This window comes from Pan troglodytes, chromosome 20 (assembly GCF_028858775.2).
Source record: "Pan troglodytes isolate AG18354 chromosome 20, NHGRI_mPanTro3-v2.0_pri, whole genome shotgun sequence".
Taxonomy (NCBI): Eukaryota; Metazoa; Chordata; class Mammalia; order Primates; family Hominidae; genus Pan; species Pan troglodytes.
Window position 1 is genome coordinate 25,005,174 of NC_072418.2, and position 20,696 is coordinate 25,025,869.

The following is a 20,696-nucleotide window of genomic DNA, read 5'->3' on the forward strand; positions in this document are numbered from 1 at the left end:
TGTTGCTCTGTGAGTGGCTGGTTTCACGAGGGAAGTTCAGAATAGCTGAAGTGCATGATGTGGATGGATGAAGGTTGTCAGAGGAGGGAAGTGGGGAACTGATGAGGAATGAGGTTGGGGAACTGATGAGGAATGAGGTTGGAAAGGAAGGATGTAGAAGTCAGATTCCAAAGGGCCTTGCAAGTCTCATAAAGGAGCAGCTTGAATATGACTTAAACGGTAGCCATCCTACCCAAACTTCAAATTCCTGCTTTAAAGTATTTCTGGAGCTCCTTCATCTTGCTTGATGTAGTGAAGAATATAGTCCTGGCTCAGCTGCCATGACTTAAACATGACAAACTGTATTCCAGTAGAAACTGATTTTGGTTGAGGAAATTATTTTACCCTAGAGTAAAATAATCAGGAAAAAAAAACTTCCTTATATGAACTTGTATCTTCCTGACAAACAGCATTCATTGTCTACAGTTCTTTTTGCTGAGATATATTTATTTTATTTTAATCTTTGGGTTAGATAGGACACAATGGACTGTCCTATTTTGTGGTAAGGGTGCCTCACCAATAATCTGTTATAAAAAATAAAGTATTGCACTTTGTGAATGTTTAATATAATTTAAAAGTAAACTCAGATTCAAAATGTTCCTTATATATAACCACTATATTAGAATTCTTCTTTTTTGAGTGGAAGAGGAAGAAGAGTTATTTTTAGTATACATACTATTGTATATGGAGGTGTTTCATGCATGACAATGACATTTCTCAAGTATATCAAGGCAAATGATCAATTGACAAAAAGTGTGGTGCTCTGGGAGGGTGGGGGGACTCATTAAAGAAGGAATGAGCTAGTGGCTACAGGAGGCTACATTCTTTTTTTTTTTTTTTTTTTTTTTTTTGACAGAGTCTCCTCTTTCACCCAGGCTGGAGTGCAGTGGCGCTATCTCAGCTCGCTGCTACCTCCCAGGAGGCTACATTCTTAATCCTGGCCAATCATCTTATACTCAAAGAGCCAGGAAAAAAGAGTGTGTGTATTAGGGTTCTCCAAAGAAACAGTACCAATAGGAGACAGATAGATAGACAAGATAATTTACTAAGGGAACTGACTCACGGGATTATGGAGGTTCTTCTGAAATAAAATGGAAGTTTTGACTTTGTGTCTGCTTGAGTACCTGCTCAGGAACCCTGACCTTAGTTCTAGGAATGCAACAAATTCTAATTTTTGGATTGCTAATTCAGGGTTAAAAAGAATCCTGTACATTCCCACTTTATTATCAACCACCTTAAATGTGGTTAATTATGTGAAATTATGGTTAACGTGAGGGGTAAATATGGAGAAAAAGAAGGGGGCTTCCCTGTATTCACTAGACTTTTATTTCGTTCCAGGGCTTATGACAGAGCCCAAGAGAGTCAGAGAAGCTTTCTACAAATTCAGCTGTCGCATTCATTTTCTTACACACTAGAGTTGCCACTTAAAAATACTAAAATAAAATAAAAAATTAATGTTGACCATCTAACAGGAATACTTGACTCAGCTACTAAGTTACAAATTTGCTTCATTTTTGGAAGACATCTAGCATCTGAGAATTGGACTTTTCCCAGAAGTTCACTTGGTAACCTCGGATAAGTCCTGGTTCATCCTGGAGAGGATCCGAGGGGAAAGCCTGATGGGACCCACGGCCGCCCTGAGAAGAAAGGGATGCTGTGGGGTGCGGGAGGAGGAGGAGCTGGGAAGCAGGAGCGCCCGGGACTGGATCTAGCTGGAAAGGGGGCAGATGCTCTCCCGGAATCAGGGTAGGTACCCTCTAGGAATGGGACGTTCCGAGACGGGGGTGTGTCTGGAACATTGGCTAGGGGTCCTTAGAGGTGATTTCTGGGAAGGGAAGGTCTGGGGCAGGGCTGTGAGGAGTCAGGAAAGAAACTGTGGAGTCCGTTCCTCACCCACTTCCTGAGCCCTAGGTTCCGAGGCCCCCAGGTCAGGGGGTTCAGTGGCGCAGGAGGGTCCAGGGCAGGAGTTGGTGAGTCACCTCTCAGGTCCACCTGTAAAGGAACTCTGACTCAGAGCATGAGGGTAGCCCAAGAAGCTTCGACTTCACCCAGAGAAAGTCCGCCCACCGTTCTGCCCCTGGAGCAGGAGGCACCGCCCCTCTCTCACCCTTAGAGCCGGCGGCCCCGCCCCTTTCCTCCCACTGGAGCCTGCGGCCCCGCCCCTCGCCCGCTCCCGGAGTCAGCGGCCCCGCCCCTCTCCCCAGAGTGGGCGGGGCCGCAATTGCCTGCTCAGCTTTCCTTGTGACGCCTCACATCCCCCCGGGTGCGCTGTTGCCTGGCTGCGCTTCCTTTTTCTGTCATCTTTCGCATCGACCAATGGGCTTGGAGCATGGAGGCCACGCCCCCCCTCTGCCCTAGTTGGCCCTGGTTAAACCTCCTCTGGTCAGTCTCACAGCTGCGCGGTGGCAGACAGGACTTGTTCCACAGTGGTAACTGGGATGGAGCTGATGTGGCCCCAACCCCACCTCCCTTCCCGCCCTGCCATGTCGGAAGAAACCCGACGAGTAAATTGGCAGCAGCAAAGAAAAAGGTACAAGCGCCTGGTGGCAGCCCAGCGACCCAGCCCCAGGTGCCGTCTGATGGCAGGACCGCGGCCAGAGCTCATGCCACTCCCGAGGCTCACTGGGCTGGGCCCCCAGCTGCCTCTGGGCTCCCTCTACCAAAGTCTTGTCAGTGAGCCCCTCCCCTCAACAGCCCAGACCCTGCCTGGAGTGAGATTTGCTTATTTACCATGAAACAGATCTTGGGAAACTGAACTTGACACTTGAATCTTCCTCATATCTCAACCTAGGTGACTTTGAGTGCCACAGGGTAATATGGGGCATCTTTCTGAAGCATCAGTTTCCCTTGATTCTCTTGAGAGAGAAAAAACGTTCATGGACTTAGGGATGACAGCCCCATAGATTTCTAAGAGTATACCAAAATTCACTCTGAAAAGAGGCTTGGGTTGTCCTCTTTCTGTTCAATTCCCAGATGTAACAGAAAGGCTGCCTTCTGCCATGAGGACTCATTGATGTAAGAGTTTGAGAGGGGCTGCTGCACTTCCTACACTAACAGACATGTGATGATGTGTGACTCTAAACCACACAGTACCCAGTTCCTGCCTACTTAGTGTCTGTTTTTCTACCTCTGCCTCTGGTATTGGGCCCTGGCAGCTGCTGATCTGTGGCAAAACCCCAGAGCTTGGAGTCAGAAGACAGAGTTCAAGTTCAATTATTGCCTTTTTTAAGCCGTGGTATCAATCCCTCTCAGTCATTAAGTCATTAAGACAACACCTTGTACAGTTGTTTGTGGCAATAAATCAGATGGCATAAAAGAAAGTTCTGTAAAAACTGTAAAGGCAGATGTGACTGCAGGGACTTCTCATGAGAATTCCTGCTTTTCTTTTCCACAGTTGAGAGACTATCAGTGGAGGAACAGCCCTGGTGTTCCTACAGGAGTGAAAAAGAAAATTAAAAATTGCAGTAACCCCGAGACAACCACTTCTGGTGGTTGCCACTCACCTGGAGATGTGAGTCTTGGCTGGCCAGGCTCCTGGGGACAGGGGGCCCAAGGAAAGTAGAGGGTACTTGTTAAGATTGTGGAAGAACTGTTGGGTCCTGGTTAAGAATTCTGGGTTTGAATCCTATCTCTCCATCTGCTAGGGATATGATGTAGGGCAAATTGCTTGAGCTCTTTGGGCCTCTCTTTTCACATCTGTAAAATAAGGGTGGTATTGTTTGACTTACACTTGTGAAGCTTAAATGAGATTTGTTATTATTTTTATGTTAATGCCAAGTACAGGGTCTGCCGTAAACACCCAGGACACCCAGGAAATGGTAGTTGCTGTTTCATTTTCCTCATCCCCAGTCTCAAGGGAAAGCCAGGCTAATGGGAACAGCCACTTGCCATCAGGCTGTCTCTTTTGGAGTGACTGAAAGGGCCCAAGGGTGCGATGAGGAGAGCCCCAAGCACTAAGATTGGGAGATCTAACTTTTGAGCTCATCTTTGCCTCCAGCGTGCTGGGTGACCACAGAAAAATCACTTCTTCCCCTTGGCCTCTTTAACTCCTCTGTAAGATGACACTGGATAAGATCAGTGTCTTTCAGACTTGTTTTTTAGCTGGAGCCTCCTATGTTGAAGCGAACCCTTACTCAAAAGTCTGGTTTTTAAAATGGAGGTGGAGGTCTAGTGCTCTACCAGATTCATCCCCACATCCTGGGCCTGAGGAGAGGGGTCCAATGAGAGTATTCAGAGCAGCATTCTCAGGTGACTCCACCCTGTGTGACTGCACCATTTAGGGGACTTTTCCATCTATTTGTTTCTGCCCCTGGCAAGGCAGCAGGCAGCCGTTTGGAAGGCACAGGCCCTGGTCTTGATCTCCTCCGCTCTTCTTCAACATTTCACTTCCCTGAAGCCACCTCTTGTCCTCCCCTGAATCTCTTGCCTCTCTCTAAGCCTCTTCTGTCTTTGTCCACCTGCCCTTGTTCTACCCTTTTGGCCTCCTGTGGGTTCTCCTTCCTCCCTCTGCCAAGCATAGCCTGACACCCACAGTGCCAACTCAGAGAGGGAAGCGCCTCCTCACCCAAGCCCCTGGAGTCCAGAAGACAGGAGCTCCAGGAGGGCCCCACCCTCACACCCTACCTTTCCAGATGCTCCCTCCAGGTGTGCATGCCCCTGAGGCTCCTCTGGTTTGGGGGATACTTTGCCTCTGGCTTATTTTATGTTGCTGCCATTTCCCTTCTGCCTGTTTATGTCTGCTTCTTCACCTATTTGATTGATTGGGTTTTTTTCCTTCACCCACATCTTTTATTATCTTGGAGAAAGTGAGACATATCTTAAAGGTTAGAGGTAATTTGGGAATAACTTTAAGAGCAGGCATATGGAATTTGGGGCTTTTTTTCTTAGAGACAAAGTCTCACTCTCTCGCCCAGACTGGAGTGTAGTGGTGTGATCTCAGCTCACTGCAACATCCACTTCACAAGTTCAAGCAATTCTCCTGTCTCAGCCTCCTGAGTAGCTGGGATTACAGGTGCCCGCCACCACACCTGGCTAATTTTTGTATTTTTAGTAGAGACAGGGTTTCACCATTTTGGCCAGTCTGATCTTGAACTCCTGAACTCAGGTGGTCCACCCGCCTCAGCTTCCCAAAATGTTAACGTTACAGGCATGAGCCACCATACCCAGCCTGAGATCTTTTTAAAATTATTTAAGTTTTTATTTCTAAAGCAAAGTAACTTGACAGTAGAGATCTTTATTGACCGAGTTGTACATTGAGTCTAGCCCTAGCCCTTTTAAGGGGTACTGTGTGGAACAGCCCGGGGTCCCCAGACCTAAACTTCTCACTCTTCACCATCCAGTTTTCAAGCCAGTGTGAAGCCCCTGATGCTAACCAGCAGTTATGACAGGCCGTGGAGGAGCAGGCACAGCTGGAAGCACACCTGGGGCAGTGAGGCTTTGCAGAGGGAGGGATGTGGAAGGAAGATGACCCCAGGTGGCTAGGAGCAGGTGAGGACCAGTGACAGTCCTTCCTAACTTCTGCACCCATTCTTGCAGGTAATGGAGGCATGTAGACAAATACAACTGGAGAGAGATACATTTGCTGAGATTCTTAAAGGAGAGAGGGCCACACGGCAGCAGAGGATGAATCAGATGTCGGAGCAGGTGAGACCTGACACTTCAGCCCCCACTTTAGATCTTTCTGGGCATCTGTAAAATGGGAGGGGTGGTCATGAGTCTGGGCTTTGTGGAGGAGGGGGCAGAGAGGGAGGTGGTAGCCTGTCCAGCCAGCAGCCCCCCTCTCCAGGGCCCTTTCCCCCCGTGCTTTGTGCGGATGCACACACTGGGGGAGGAGAAGGAGTGTATTATGAATCGGTTACAGGAGCTGGAGACAAGCTTGGTGGAATTGAGAAAACAGATGAGTAAGCTGAGGCTGGGGTGACCTGGGAGGAGGGCTAACATCAGAGGGCCATGGGGGGTGGGTTAGAATGTCCTAGGGAGGTGGGTGGATGGAAGGACTTTGAGGCAGAGGAAAAGAGGTATGTGCCAGGAGATGACAAGTCTGGTAATCTCCATGAGCCTCAGTTTCCCAGTCAGCAAAGAGGGAGGAGTGCCCATTGTCAGCCACCCACACATGTCTGTATCTGCAAGTGGCTTAGAAGATTGGCTACCATCCAGGTGTGGGGAATCATTAGCAGGGAGGCCAAGTTTGTGGAGCCTGAGAGGAGCTGTGGACCAAGAGGAAGATTTTTTTTAAGATTCCAGAGGCCCTTATTGTCTGCTTTTTTTCCTCAGCTGAACTCCCAGCCCTGGCACCCCGAGCAAGGCCCTCCGAGGTGGAGCAGCAGCTACAAGAGGAGGCTGAGCACCTGAGGGAGGAGCTGGAGAGTCTGGCAGGACAGTTCCAAGCCCAGGTACAGGACAATGAGAGCTTGAGTTGCCTGAACCGGGAGCAGGAGGAGAGGCTGCTGGAGCTGGAGCGGGCAGCTGAGCTCTGGGGGAAGCAAGTGGAGGCACAGAGACAAATCCTGTAGACCATGGAGACCACACCGCTGTCAGCCGCGTGCTCTCCCAGACCTGTGAGGTCAAGGAACAGCTGGCCGAGCTACAGAGTGGCTTCATAAAGCTGGTGCACGGCCCCACCTGGGGAGCCAGCCCTCCTCCCTAGCCCTTTGGGCCTTTGTTTTCCCACCTGTCAAATGGGGCCATGTAGCCCTCATGTGAAATGGCACTTCTGAGGGCACCTGTGAGCCAGAGCCCTGCTCCAATGGCTGTGGGGAGGTGGGGATGATTTTTCTAACCTGACTTCACCCTTCCCGGTGCCATGGGAGGCAGACACCAAGTTCTGGGCTCTCCAGCTGCAATGAAGTTAGCATCTTCTTCGCAGAGGTGCCAAGGATTAAATGAGATAATACGTGGAGAGAATTAGGCATGTTGGACACTTAGCAGATGATGGCTGGCTTCTGCTTTTCCACCATTCCGTGGCCTACAGTTTAAGTGGTGGGAAGAAGAGTGTGAGATTTCATGCAGGGAAGGAGGCATGGGGCTCTAGGCAGTCACTCAGGCCTGGAGCAAGGGGCCACGGGCCTGGGCAGGAGACAGAGCCCTGCAGTGCCCTAGGTACCCTATTCATAGGCCCAGAATCTGAAAGCAGGCCACCACCTGCAGGTCTTCCTGCAGGTAGAGATGAAGAGCCAAGAGGCTCAGAGTCTGCAGCCGCAGCAAGACCAGTCCCTGGGTCCCCTGCAGCAGTACATGGCCGCTTGTCAGCAGCTGAGCTCTGAGATGGAGGCGCTGCACAGGCAGTTACTGCTGCAGACCCAGCTCATGGACCAGCTGCAGCAGCAGGAAGCTTAGGGCAAAGCGATGGCCGAGATGGCCCACCAAGAGTTGTGGGAGACCCAGGTGTGGGAGTTGCTGAGGGCAGGTCCCAAGGGGGACGACCTGGCAGCCTCTGTGCCTTCAACTCTCTTTCCCCACCCCTTAGGAGCACCTGGAAGCTGCCAGCCAGAGAACCAGCAGCTACAGGCCCAGCTGAGCCTCATGGCTCTCCCTGAGGAAGGTACGGGAGACCACTCAGAGGAAGAGGAGGGAGCCCAGGAGGAAGGGGGGACTGTTAGCAGCATAGGAGTGAGGAGTTTAGAACAGCTGGTCACTATGCCGACCGGGTTTCTGCGTTAAGTTCGGCATCAAAACGGTGACCTGGGAGTAGAGGGGCCACCAGGTTGCCTAAGGATGGGTGAACTGGCCCAAGTCAGAAATGAAGCAGGTCAGAACTCCCCTGCCGGGCAGTAGTGGAACTGAGCTTAGGCAACATAGTGCGACTTTGGTTCTCAAAAAAAAAATAAAAATAAATTACAGCTGCTCATTCCCCTCTGGGGAGGGACTGGCCCAGGGTTATACAGTGACGGTTGAGGCAGAGGTAGGCCCACCCTACTTCCCTTGTTGGGTCGCGTGAGGACCCCTCTAGCTCTGCGCCCTAGGAGGTAGACTGGATGGGGGGTGGGGGAGAAGGAGGGGAGGGGGGGAGGAGGAGGAGGAGGATGAGGAGGAGAAGGAGAAGGAGAAGAAGAAGAACAAGAAGAAGGAGGAGAAGGAGAAGGAGGAGGAGGCACCTCGGCCCATGCCGAGCATCCTGCAGGACCTGGAAAGCCAGGAGTCCATGGTGAGCCTACTCCCCCTGCCCCACCTTTGCCCCCTCCCTCTGTGGTCCCTCCCAGACCCTCTTATGCTTTTGGTTTCCTGCTTTCTTATTTCTCTGGATCCTCACCCCTTTCCTGGGAGCCAGTGGTCAGATACCATTTGACCTGTGACCAACAGGTGCACACTCTGAGGCGCCAAGCGAAGGGCTCCTCTCCACCTCCCTGCCCTGTTGGTCCTGTATATCCCCCAAGAAGAATGCACACCTCTTGCCTGCAGGTGGCATTTTTAACATCAGCTGTAGCCAGTGCAGACGGGGAGCAGGCTCGGCTCCGTGGGCAGCTGAAGGAGCAAAGGCTGCGCTGCCGGTGCCTGGCTCACCTGCTGGCCTGGGCCCAGAAGCAGCCAGAGGCAGCAGCCCCAGCCCCAGGGACTGGGATGGATTCTGTGTGTGGGGGGACCCACCAGGCCCTGCAGGGGGCCATGGAGAAACTGCAGGTGAGTGAGTCTCTCCCCTGGCATGGGCCAAGAAGGGTGCGAGCGAGGCAGTTCACTGCCGAGATGTGACCCCATTCTTTTGGCTCCAGAGCTGCTTTATGCAGCTGATGCAGGAAAAGGTGGACCTGAAAGAGCGGGTGGAGGAGCTGGAACATCGCTGCATCCAGCTGTCTGGAGAGACAGACACCATCAGTGAGGCGGAGGCCAGGGCACGGCAGGGGGAGCTGCCCAGTGGGTGAAGGGAACCCAGCGTCTGAGCCCTGTCCTCTCGCAGGAGTCTACACCGCCCTCTCTCAGCCAGGGGGCAGCGCTGAAGGAGCAGCACCGACAGGAGGAGGAGCACACCCACAGGCTAGCCCAGGACAAGGAGGAGACGAAGGCCGGGTGTGGAGCTTCTCTGCCCGGGGGGGAGCTGCGGGGAGGGTGCAGGTTCAGGCATGGCAGCTGAACACCCTCTCCTCCAGGTGAAGCTGCTGGAGCTGCAGGAGCTGGTGTTGCGGCTTGTGGGCGACAGGACCGAGGGCCATGGCAGATTCCTGGCAGCTGCCCAGAGCCCTGCTCATGAGCCAGCTCCAGGGGCCCCAGCCCCCCGGAGCTCAGGGCTGCCGACAAGCAGGGTGATGAGTAGTGCCCTCAGGCGGGTTGGGCAGGCAAGAGCAAGGGAGGCTGGCAGTGTGCTCAGAGCCCTCCTCCCTCTCTGCAAAGATCTTTGCCAGGTGACCCTCACCAGCAGCGTGGAGCCTGCACAAGGAGAGGTCGGGGAGGGTTCTCCCCTCGACAACCCCAGTGCACAGCAGATCATGCAGCTGTTTGGTGAGATGCAGAACCCTCAGGAGCGCCCAGGCTTGGGCAGCATCCCCTGCATTCTGTTTTCCTACCAGGCTGACAAAAACCACCAAGTGAAGATCACCCTCATCTGAAAGCCAGTTGCCTTCAGCAAAGCCAGGAGAAGGGGGGTAGGAGGCTCCGCCCCCCCCATGTCCCTCCCACCCCTTTGCAGTCACCCCTTTACCCTTAAAGTAAATGGATTTAGCCATACTGCTTGGCCTGGCGTATCCTGTTTCCCTCACTGGGGGTCCTGGGGTTTGTGCCACTGAATGGGGGCCCCAGAATGTCTGAGCATGTCGAGCTGGGCTGCTGGGGACCTTCCAGGCCTGTTACCTGCATACTGCCTGATGACACCTGGGGGATTCCACAGGTGGAATGGCACCCATGGGGGACAGTCCGGCCCTAATGGCCAACAGGCTCAGAAGCCTGATCTCTCGGTGGCTGGGAAGGCAGGGTGCCAGCACCGAAGGGCACTGACTTTCATCCAGCCCAGGCAACTTCAGTCCCATCCCCCTGCCTGCCTCACCTGCCTGTGCCTGGTAGCCTGTTCTGTGCCTTCCGTCCAGCCCAGGCAACTTCAGTCCCATCCCCCTGTCTACCTCACCTGCCTGTGCCTGGTGGCCTGTTGCAGCCCTCCCTCCAGAGTGCAGGTGCCCCACAGGCTCCCTCCAGGCTGAGCTCATGGCCCTGCTCCTAGTGGCCAGAGCTGGCTTCCAGGATGAGCCAGCTAAGCTCCAGGGTCTTTCCGGGAAAAGAGTTCCTTGGAAAGCATGTGAACTTTTCACCGCTTCCGACAACCATGAAAGCTCTGAGCCAGGTTTGGATGCCGTAGGATTCAAGGGGGCAGCAAGGGGTCCAGAGCTGCACACAGCTGAGGGTGACCATTGGGGTCTGCTCAGGCAAGATCCTGGAGTAGGTGACCATGTCCAAGGCAAACTGTGACTAAAAGAAAGTGCTGGGTTGGCCAGAATAGAGGAGGCTGAGTGCTGAGAATCCCCAGGGGATCTCGGAGGGGGTGTGGAAAGGGCCATAATGGGAGGGCAGAGGTGAGAACAGGGAATGATGATGTCACAGCGCTGAGCAGGGGGGCTGCGGAGGGAGTAAGTGGAGGTGGAGGGAGTAGCCTGTCTAAACCTGGAGCTCATCCCTATGAACATGAACTACTGGCAAAAAAATTTTTTTTAAAAGAAAAACTTAATAAACTTAGGGGTGAGTAGGCCCTTGATAGGGGAGAAACAAGCCTTTAAAGTGAGCGAAACCCAGGATTGAGGGTACGAGGTCTGTGCTGAATCTCCTGGATTCAGGATTATATCCCCTGAGGGCCCAGCCGGAAGGCTGGAACAGACCTGGGCACCTGGAAAGCTGACATGGGAAACAGGTAGCAGGTGAGACAAAGTGGGTCCTTGATGCCAGGAGGAGAAGTGAGTGCTGGGCCTTGCGGTCTTGGGTCCATCCTAGGAAGTGCTGGAGGTTCACACAAGAGCCCTGCCTGGCTGGGGTTTCTGGGAGCCAGAGGAGGGAAGTTAGGTCGGGAGGGAGCAGAGTGGGAAGCACAGGTACTAGCAGCCTAGAGACTTGGAGGGAGCCAGCAGTCTCGGCTTTTAGCCAGGAAGGGACTTAGGAAGTGGATAGTTTCCTGGGTGGGTCATGGTTTGGAGAAGTCTAGAGACTCGAGATGGTCGCTGACCTCCCTGAGGGATGGGGAGGGTGATCTCTTCACAGAAATTCATCAGCAGCCCTGAGGTCAGCGATCCCCATCCCATGTCCTGACAGGTGCCTCCTGCAGCCCCTCCACCGCCACTTGCCAGGTTCTGACCCTGCAAGCACATGTGTAAACACACACATATGTTCCTGCTTTCCTCTGGCAGCACCTTGCAGGGTTCTGAGCTCTTTATTCCCACTCCTCCATTTTGCTCCCTTTCCTGCCATAATTTCTCTGCCCGTGAAGCCTGCTCTTCTTCAGGAGATAGGAGGAACATGAGCTAATAGGGATATGCTGGGCCCAGGCTGCAGGATCAGTCCCCCTGCAGTCCTGCCCTGGGGAGTGGGGCTGACAGAAGGTCTCATCGGGAGATGGAAGCGCCTACTCAGCAGTGCCGTCAGTGGACATGTGGAGGGTGATGGTTCACAGGTCCTCTCTGTCCTTCCTACTCCTGGCCTCCTGGAGGGCAAAGAATGAGTCTAACCCCTCACTAGAATCCCTGGTTCTCCAGAGGGTGTGGCATGTTTGTGGAAGGAATAAATAAAGGAATGGCCGAGAGTCCTGCAGTAGGATGCCACGGGTGGGGGCACGGGTGGGTTCCAGTAGGAAAACGGCCAGCTGTGTCCTGGTCTCAGGGCCTCCTTCCTTTGATCAGCTCTCATGCACATGCTTTCCTTTCCCCGGTTCCTCTTGACAAGTGCTGTTGTGTCCTGGGCAGCCTCCTGAGTGAAGGTGAGGAATCTCCCTCCCCTGAGCTCATCCACGTCTACCAGAAATTTGACTTCAAGGCGTTCTCCTTCCAGGCACCCAGCCACGTGGTGACAGCCACCTTCCCCTACACCACCATGCTGTCCATCTGGGTGGCTGCCTGCCATATCCATTCTGCCTTGGACACCTACATCAAGGTGATGCACAGGCCTGGAGTGTGTGTGTTGGGGACAGCCAAGTCCCTTGGGTGGAGCTGAGTAGGATTGCCCAGAGTGGGAGGAAGAGGTGGTTTGGGGAGAGCAGCACTCTGGGGCCTTCATGGAACAGGTACCTGTGTAGCCAGGAAGATGGGCCGAGGTTGTTGACATCTCTTTCAGATGCCCAAGACCTTGTGGGAGCCAGAGCATCTCCCAAGAGCATGGAGAGCTTGTTCATGAACCTGGTCTGGTTGGTTTGGCTCTGGCTTTGACCAAAGACATGCTTAGTGCTAATCCCACACTCCTGGCTCAGATGGAAGGACAGTCCACTTTTCTCTTCCACTGCTAGAGGCCTGCAAAGCAAGGACCTGAGGCTCCCCATGGCTGGGCAGGCCCCAGGTAATCACGTGTTGCCCTTGGCCCTGCCTCTGCTATGCACCTGCTCCCTGAGCCCAGGGCTGGGGCAGCAATGGCAGGCCCTTCTCCTTTACTTCCTAACCTGGTCACTGGCCATGCTGGCAGCACAACCTTCCTGGAGGAAGGAGAGCCAGCCACCAGGTTGTCTGACAGAGGTCTGTGTGTCTACAGAGATTTTTTTAAAACTTGCCCTTTTATGCATCCCTCCGCCTCTAAATGTTTTGTAAACCTGGAAACCAGGGAAATGACCCATTGGGGCTTGGAAGTGACTGTTGATTCATTCATTTAACTTGTTTATTTTCTGTGTGCCAGATGCTATAATGGGCACAATGTGAATGAAACTTTGGTGCATGAAACAGGCATTTACAATGAGGTGGTGAAGACAGGTAATCAATGTCAGACAAAAATGGGACATGTGCTAGAGAAGGAGAGGGTGAGAAAAGTCAGGGAACCGACTTGAACAGAATGATCAGGGACAACCTCTCAGGGGAGATCACCTCAAGGCAGAGTCCTAGAGGAGCCTTTGGAGAAGAGGTAAGAACATTCTAGGCAGAGCTTTGGTCTAAATGCAGCAGGAAGTCACTGCAGTGTTCCAACCAGGAAAATAACACAGTTGGAGCAGCGTGTGTGCAAGGTGGGCTGTCCCATTCCCAGGCAGGAAGGGGCTGGACCACAGAACTGGGGCGAGGTAGAGGTGCTTAGGAGGCTGTCATGAATCCCTGTGTGAGTGGCAGCGGCTTGGGCAGGCCCAGTGGCCGTAGAGACGCAGACAAGGGCGGAGATTTACAGGCACTTTTGGAACAGAACTCATGGACTTCAGGTGGATTGGCTGTTGTGGGGAGAGGCAGTGAGGGAGTCACAGTGGGCTCCACTTCTCTCTGGCCTTGGCAGGTGGGCAAGCATGTAGTGATGCTTTTCACTGATGTGTGGGGAACTGAGGGAGGCCCTGGTTTTGGGGGGAAGCCAGGTTATTGGGCTATCTCAGGGGAGCTGCCTGAGAGACATCCAAGTTAGGGGTGTGGAGTGGGCAATGGGATGTGTGGTCTGGAGTTCAGAAAGGGCTGGGCTGGTGGATATGTTTGGGGACATCAGCCTGCTGGCAGTATTTGACCAGCTGCCCTGTGCCCCCTGCCTCGGTGGGGCCAGGTAGGCCATGGACAGCCTGGGGCAGCAAGGGCTGGGCAGAGGGCATGGTCAGTGCGGCTGGGGTCAGGGAACAGGACAGGAGAGTCTGTGGGAGTGGGAGCTTGGAACACTTGGAGGATCCTTGCAACTTTGTTCACCAGAGCAGGCTGGGAAAAGGGACAGGGCGATGGGAATGGAAATGGAAGCTCTCCCAAAGTGCTGGGATTACAGGCGTGAATCAGCTTGCCTGGGCTTCCCTCTGTCTTTTTCCCACTGCCCCATCAGGGCAGAAGGCAGCTGCAGTGAGCGCCCTGGGACTGGGTGGCTGCATTCTTCATGACTGTGCTGTGTGTGCTGAGCTGCCTTTTCCTGGAGGAGAAGGCGGAGTGGACCTGGCTAACCTGGGCTCCCTTTTCCTGGCCATAGGAACTGACATGATGAGTGACACGAGTTCTGGAAGCTTGGAGGTGAGCCCTGGTAGCCAGGAGACTTCATTTGCTACCGTGTCACCTGGGGAGAGCGGCCGCGGCTGGGAGGTTGGTGACACCTGCAGTGAGTGCGGCTACAGAGAGGCGCCAGCGGCTCCTCTTTTGAGGAGCTGGACCTGGAGGGTGAGGGGCCCTTGGAGGAACCACGGCTGGACCCTGAGACTGAGCCCCTGGGGGCTACCAAGTGGCCCTGAGAGCCCAGTACCCTGAGAAGGGCAAGGAGTAATCCATGACCAGCCCCCTCCTGCGGGGCAGTGCTGCGGAACCGAGCAGACTCTGCAGCCATCTTCCTCCTTCTCCTGGGGGCGAGGGGTTCCCAGGGGACCTGACTCCCCCTGCTCTAGGCCTCTTGTGAAGCCTTCTCCTCACTGTCCTTTAGGCTCCCAGGGCCAAAGCAGCCAAAGACTATATCCTGCACCAGCCCTGTGGGCCACCACTCCTGTTGTATCTCTTTTTGAGACTGTCACTGGAGCTTCCAGGACCCAGAATAAAGCCAATGACTTACTTGTTTCACCTGGATTTGGGCTGCGTATTTGTTTGACAGTTTCACCTTTGTGGGGACCCCTGTATAGACAGGCCAGGTGTAGGAAGGAGCCTCCCCTCCCCAGGACAAGGAAAGGAGGGACCATGCCAAGTACTGGGGTCGGGGAGGAGGGGTGGTGGAGATCCTCCACGTCCTGCTCTGTGACCCCCAGCGGCCAGCCGCCCTCCACTGCAGCACTTTTTCACAGAGGTGGTTATATCTCTAGGATATGTTCCTTAAAGTGGGATTGCCAGGTCTAAGGGTGTATGTGTGGCCATGAACAGGGTTAAGAACTCTCGCCAAGCTCCCCTCAGTGGAAGTGGTTCTCATGTATCCTCCCAGCACTGAGACATGAGAGCTGCAATGCTCTCGTTCCTAGCTTTGTATTATAGAAATTTTAAATTTTCATACATAGAGAGAAGTTGAAAAACAGCACCATGAGCACCCATGTACCCTGCACCTAGATTTAATGATTCAGTTTTCATAAGCCTTCTTCTTTCTCTCCCTCCCTTTCTATTATTTGAGTCATTTGTAAGTCGAAGACATCATGTCATTTTATCTCTAAGTACTTCAACATGCCTCCTTTAAAATTAAGAATATTCTGTTCTAGCCGCAATATCATTATTACACTTAGAAAAAGCTAACAATTCCATAGAATTACCTAGTATTCAGGCTGAAATTCAGACTTCCTGTTTGTCTCAGCTGTCTTTCATAGCTGTGGATTTTGTTTTGTTTTTAAATCAGAAGGAACTGCTTTTTAGCTTTATTTTCCTCTCTCTCCCACCCAGATCACTGTCTCTTACTGCAAGAAAAAGTCTGACCAGTTTTAAGAATGATGTCTTAGCGTTTTATATTCCTTATCTCATAGGATTCACTTTGGTATCATTTTACACATTGGGGGACTGCCTTGTCATGGATAGACATTTCAAATAATTTTTTTCTTTGTGACTGGAAAAGGTTGACTGGGAGATGTTGTTAGACATCAAACTAACAGAATTTCAGGGACCACAGGTCAGGAATTTTTTAATGGAATTTTCTCCTCTACCCTCCGCTCCTTGGACGTTCTGGTTCTCTGTTACCTACATTTTGTCTCCATGTTCCCAGGTATCTTCTCGTCAGTCCACAAGCAACGTCAGACAAGTTCTTCATCACCCAAAGACCCCAACCCTGCAGGGCTGCCCAGGCCCATCTCTCCCGACAGCCTGGAGATCATCAGTGAGCTTCAGCAGTGGGCAGATGTGGCTGCTGCCTGGGAATCCCATCAGAGTTCCCCAAGTACCAATGCTGCCCTGCCTGGCCCCCGGCCCACCTTGTGGACTGCACTGCTGTTCCCGGGACAGCTCTCAGAGCTGAGCCTGGACTCGGTGGTCATTGCCTCCATAGTTCCCTCTGGGTGACTGGCAGTTCTGTGGTCATAGGCACCCAGTGCTGGACTGAAGGGGCCACAAGTGGAAGTTGACCATACCATCTTCTGCCCAGGAGTCAGCCTGCTGGTGGTCCAGCAAGGGCCATCTGCCAGCCCCTGTGCAGCTGCATGAACACAGGTGTCCAGTCTCTGGAGGGTTTGCCAAGCCACCTGTCTCCTTACATCATAACCTCACCACCCCTTCACCTCCTAAGCTGGGGACAACACTCTGTTTATGGGCAGTGCCCCCTCTTACTGCCAGCTACCCAATTTGCTGGCAGGTGCCCACCTGGTGTTTCCAGTGACTACTGACCCTCTGGTGCCAGCCAGCAGGCCCTGTCCATTCCTCTTCTAAGCTACTTCGTCACTGCCAGCAGCCCCTCCTTCATGCTCAGCCCTTCTGTGCCAGGGAAACCACCCAGCTCTCCACTTCCATTCTCACAGTGACTTCTGACTGAGCTGAGGATGTTTGCACCTTTTCCTTCCCCTGTCGTGCCAAGCAACCTTTCATGGGGCATGTCTATCTACCCAGGCTACATGTCCCCATGGGCAGGCTACCCAGCTGGTGGCCTCCTTCCATTCCAGGTGCCTCTATTTCACTCTCATGAGGTTGCTGAAGTGGGGTTCAGCTCCAGTGATGATGAGAATAGGGACGATGATGTGATAGAGGTCGCCGGGAAATAGCTGGGGAGCTCCTCTGCTCTTCAATTGGGGTCCCCAGGAGGTTGCCCACCAAGCTGGAAGGCAATGATTTGGACTTCTCCAGAATAGGAAACTTGGCAGGAGAGAAAACAAAGGGGACAAAGGAGGGTGGTTGGCTATGGTGGCAGAGCTGTGTTGCTGTTTAACAAAAGAGGCAAAAAAAAAAAAAAAAAAAAAAAAGCCCAACAGGGCAGCAACAGCGGGAAATCGGAGACCCAAAGCAGGGCTGGAGAACTGCGCAGCCTCTCCCACTCCCTGCCTTGCTCATGCTGTCTGCTTGCTTGCTCGCCCATCAAAGTGCAAAAGCTCACATCCCATTTCTGTCTCTAGGATCATTCTTTCCAAAGAGACCTGCCTTACTGAGTGATTTAGCTTGGCCTGGGGAGGGGAGGGAAGGGAGGAAGAAGGAAGAGCGAGTGAGAGAAGGAGGGTGGGCAGGGGAGCAAACTGTGATCCCAGGTGAAGTTGCGTCTTTTTAGGGGGTGGAAGGAAGCTGACCAGGCTTGTGTGTTTGTGAGTCTGTGTGTGTTGATGTATGTATGTAACAGAGCAGGAGTAAAGGTGGGAGGGGAGGGAGGGAGGAACAAAGGGGGAAACTGAAATAAATTTATCTTTCTTCTAATGGAAATCAGAGTTTGGTGGTTCATGGCACCTATTAGTGTGAACATCAGGGTGAGCCCAGGTGAAGAACCATGGAAATTACAAGTTTCCTTCTGGTTGGAGGAAGAGAAGGCCCAGCTAACTCAAGTCCCTGGTTTTAAGAGCCACATTTGTTTGAGAATTTGGGGGAAATCATGAGAGAAAATGGGCATTACCAATCTGTGTCTCTTAACCCCCGTGGCTCTCTGTGAGCAGCGTGGAACGGTTGTCTGTGTGCAGAGGCTGGGAGGGGGAGGCCCTGGAGCTGTGGCTGGAAAAGACGTTTTTCACCGGTGGGACCTGAGCCCCCAGCTGCCTATCCTGGTGTCTTTCCTGTTCCTTTCCTTCCCCTTTAGAGAGCTCCATGTTAATTTATTTCTTATGGGCAATTACTTCTTACTTGGGCTTTTCATGTGTCTTGTTTGTTTGTGGGTGGGGTGCGGGGAGGTTAGGGGAAAAGAGAGTAGGAGATAGAGATGTTTTCAGATATCCCAGACTCCATAGCTACTGGTGAAAAACAATCCTGGGTGGATGGATATTGATGAGGGAAAGAGTTTGTTTGACCAAGGTTTGGATTAAACAACTATATTTTTGAGAGATTGCTTTTCAGAAAGATCGAGGAATCCTGAGACTGGATAGTTAGTGGGAGGTGAGACTCATTCCACAGAAATTGAAAGTTGGGATGAGAGTTTATAATTGGGAAGTCAGGAAGCCCAGATTTGGAGCTGTGTCCTCCTGGGATGATCTTAGAGGCTGGCTGTCTATGCTGAAGAGTGAAGCTGTGGATAGGTGGTTGCTGGGTTGAGGGACTTTTGATTTCTTGTTAGGAAATGTCTTCGGATGACCCACATGGGCCTGGTGTCTGCTGTCTCCATCTTCAAAGGACCATGGAGAAGCCCTTTCTCTGTAGGAGTCATAAGTTTGGGTTTTTTCTTAAAAGAACACATTAGTCATTCTGGGTCTCCCCTTATTGCCAATGCCAGGGAAGAGGCATCTAGTCCTTAAGTACAAACACTGGCTGTCTTCCTATTCCTATTAGCGTCCCCACCCCCTCTGTATCCCCCACTCCCCATACCCCAAGGCTTTACCAGATGGTTCTTTATGATGAAGAAAGTTAGTCTGACTTTAGAGCTTTACCACCTCACCTTGGCTCCCTCCTTACTGGGCAGATGCTGGACTTGCCTCTTCCTAGCCCAGAAAGCAGCTTAGTCAGGTCATCCCTATACTAGCTCCTGCAGCCCTCTGACCAGCCTGGTTCCATCATTGGAGGGCCATAGCAGACTCTGGGTTAAGAATCCAGAAAACCTTCTCAGCAGGGAACTGAAACCAGTCACTGGAGGCATAGACTTGTGAAATTGCCAGAGAGCAAATGGGTATTCTGAGAGGCAGCACATGGCTACTCGCTACCCATGTTCCAGAGACTGGGTCTTACTTCTCCTCAGCAGAGGCCATCATTCTGGGAGGCTCACCTGACTAGAGAAAGCTTTCTCTTATATGTGCAGTTTCTATTGTGTAGAGGGGTGGAGGTGGGATCATGGGAAATTGGAGTGCTACCAGGTCCCTGGTTTTTGCTTTTATTAAAAAAAACACTCACACACACACACACAAAAAACAAAAAATGTGGGGCCAGGTGTGGGAATGCAGAGGATCTGACTGAGGAATTTCCCCTTGCTATTGCCTTCCATGGAATTTTTTCAAGGGCCTCTCAAGCCCCATCCATCTGGTTTAGCCAAGTTCTCAGCCTGGGGAACGCAGTACTACTTAATGATTCAGGTTTGCCATTTGTAGTGATGCTTGATTTCCTTTTCTTAATATATTTGTAGATAAAAACTGAACAGGGACAAAGTAGCTATTTAAGAAAGGCAATGAACCATGGTGGGTCTTATCATTTTCTTTAGATTGGATATCTGTGAAGTCCTCACCCCTCTGAGTTATGCTTTTTTTCTTTTCTTTTCTTTCTTTCTTTTTTTTTTTTTTTTAAGAGGGAGTCTTGCTCTGTCACCAGGCTGGAGTATAGTGACAAAATCTAGGCTCACTGCAACCTCTGATTCAGGGGTTCAAGCGATTCTCCCGCCTCAGCCTCCTGAGTAACTGGTACTACAGGTGTGCCCCAGCACGCCCAGCTAATTTTTGTATTTTTTAGTAGAGACAGGGTTTCACCATGTCGGCCAGGATGGTCTTGATCTCTTGACCTCATGATCTGCACATCTCGGCCTCCCAAAGTCTGGGATTACAAGCGTAAACCACCGCACCCGGCCCTGAGTTATGCTTCTTAAGCGTCTATCTCATCATCTCTTGATTTAGGGATAATTCTGTCTGGTGCTTGGAGCCCTCTTCCCTAGGAATTAGTGGGTGGAGTCTCTATATACTTGTGATTCACAGCTAAATATGAAATTTTGCAATCCAGGAGGAGACAGCAAAGAGCTGGGGTAAAGATGTGCAGACTGGTTGAAACACTTAGCCAAACTTAAGCGGCCTGGGTGGGACCATCACTCCCAAAGCTGTCAGCAGAGAAAGGCCCTCTGTGTCAATCAATTCAAGCCTGGTATTGCTCTGAAATTGAGTCTTCATCCCATGGGGGAAGGTCTCTGGGGGCTTTTCATTCCTTTATACTAGTGTTCTGGATATAACTTCCTGCTTCCCACTTTCTTTTTTGATTTCTCAGAAGACCAGTGTCTCCCTCTGAACCGTGGCCTTCTGTGCACCGAGCTCAGTGGCTCTTTCCCCACCAAAACTCCTAAGAGAAGTCATCCCTCCCCAAAAGGATCCCCATGAGATGTTCTGGCCCTCTGCTGACTGCTCCCTCGAATCAGCACCTCAAGGACTGTTTGAGAATGCTGTGCTCTCCATTGGTCACCTTCAGACTCTGTTTCTCTGCTGCCATGTGTATTCTTCTCTTCTGCCCTGTGTATTCCATGGTTTCCCCCTTAATGTCTGTTCTGTGCCACTAGCTTGGCCCTGGGCCTTTTATGAATACCCGAGTCTTACAACGAAGAGTGTCCTGAGCAGACAGTGTCCACCTTCTTTGCTCTTCCGGGTCCTGAGTGTGCTCCTTTCCCTTTTGCAGGTCTATTGGACATAGTAATCCGGTGTGCTGGGGAGGGGTAGCCAGGCCGGCTACAGAGTCTGCAATGCAGGGGCCTGGGGAGGTTTGGGTTCTCTCTGCCACCACTACTGGGATGATATTCAGAAGAGAGAGGACCTCATACTGTGACCAGACCCAGGACCCTCCTTGGAAGAGAGCTCAGTCCAGCTGTGTGTGTGTGTGTGTGGTATGTGTGCGTGTGTGTGTGTGTGGTGTGTGTGT

General features: G+C 52.1%; 2 protein-coding genes and 1 long non-coding RNA gene across 3 annotated transcripts; 2 read left to right on the forward strand and 1 right to left on the reverse strand.

The window, feature by feature from the left end:
- Positions 1 to 1,532: 1,532 nt before the first annotated feature.
- Positions 1,533 to 2,136, reverse strand: LOC107969707 (uncharacterized). Its single transcript, XR_001711701.2, has 2 exons — positions 1,933 to 2,136; positions 1,533 to 1,676 (listed from the first exon to the last, which is right to left on the reverse strand). It is a non-coding gene; the product is annotated as an uncharacterized LOC107969707 (long non-coding RNA).
- A 204-nt stretch (positions 2,137 to 2,340) lies between these two features.
- LOC104001146 (golgin subfamily A member 2-like) lies at positions 2,341 to 8,030 on the forward strand. Its single transcript, XM_016935577.2, has 6 exons — positions 2,341 to 2,569; positions 3,434 to 3,550; positions 5,575 to 5,682; positions 5,825 to 5,939; positions 6,313 to 6,431; positions 7,505 to 8,030. The coding sequence occupies exons 1-6, from the start codon at positions 2,369 to 2,371 to the stop codon at positions 7,553 to 7,555; spliced, it is 711 nt and encodes a 236-aa protein (XP_016791066.2). The 5' UTR covers positions 2,341 to 2,368; the 3' UTR covers positions 7,556 to 8,030.
- LOC455902 (golgin subfamily A member 2-like) lies at positions 7,561 to 14,633 on the forward strand. Its single transcript, XM_016935571.2, has 9 exons — positions 7,561 to 7,647; positions 7,988 to 8,182; positions 8,437 to 8,655; positions 8,745 to 8,847; positions 8,930 to 9,039; positions 9,120 to 9,611; positions 11,989 to 12,090; positions 12,271 to 12,489; positions 14,059 to 14,633. Exons 1-6 carry the CDS (start codon positions 7,561 to 7,563, stop codon positions 9,573 to 9,575), a joined length of 1,170 nt encoding a protein of 389 aa, XP_016791060.2. The 3' UTR covers positions 9,576 to 9,611; positions 11,989 to 12,090; positions 12,271 to 12,489; positions 14,059 to 14,633.
- Positions 14,634 to 20,696: the final 6,063 nt, after the last annotated feature.

Bases quoted from the DNA above. Each gene is read 5' to 3' on its own strand.
- LOC455902 (XM_016935571.2), top strand. From the start codon at position 7,561: ATGGCTCTCCCTGAGGAAGGTACGGGAGACCACTCAGAGGAAGAGGAG. The intron at 8,183-8,436 runs GTGAGCCTACTC...TCTTGCCTGCAG, and splicing joins TGGAAAGCCAGGAGTCCATG to GTGGCATTTTTAACATCAGC. The intron at 9,040-9,119 runs GTGTGGAGCTTC...CCTCTCCTCCAG, and splicing joins AAGGAGGAGACGAAGGCCGG to GTGAAGCTGCTGGAGCTGCA.
- LOC104001146 (XM_016935577.2), top strand. From the start codon at position 2,369: ATGGAGGCCACGCCCCCCCTCTGCCCTAGTTGGCCCTGGTTAAACCTC. The intron at 5,683-5,824 runs GTGAGACCTGAC...CCCCCTCTCCAG, and splicing joins TGAATCAGATGTCGGAGCAG to GGCCCTTTCCCCCCGTGCTT. The intron at 6,432-7,504 runs GTACAGGACAAT...CCCACCCCTTAG, and splicing joins CAGGACAGTTCCAAGCCCAG to GAGCACCTGGAAGCTGCCAG.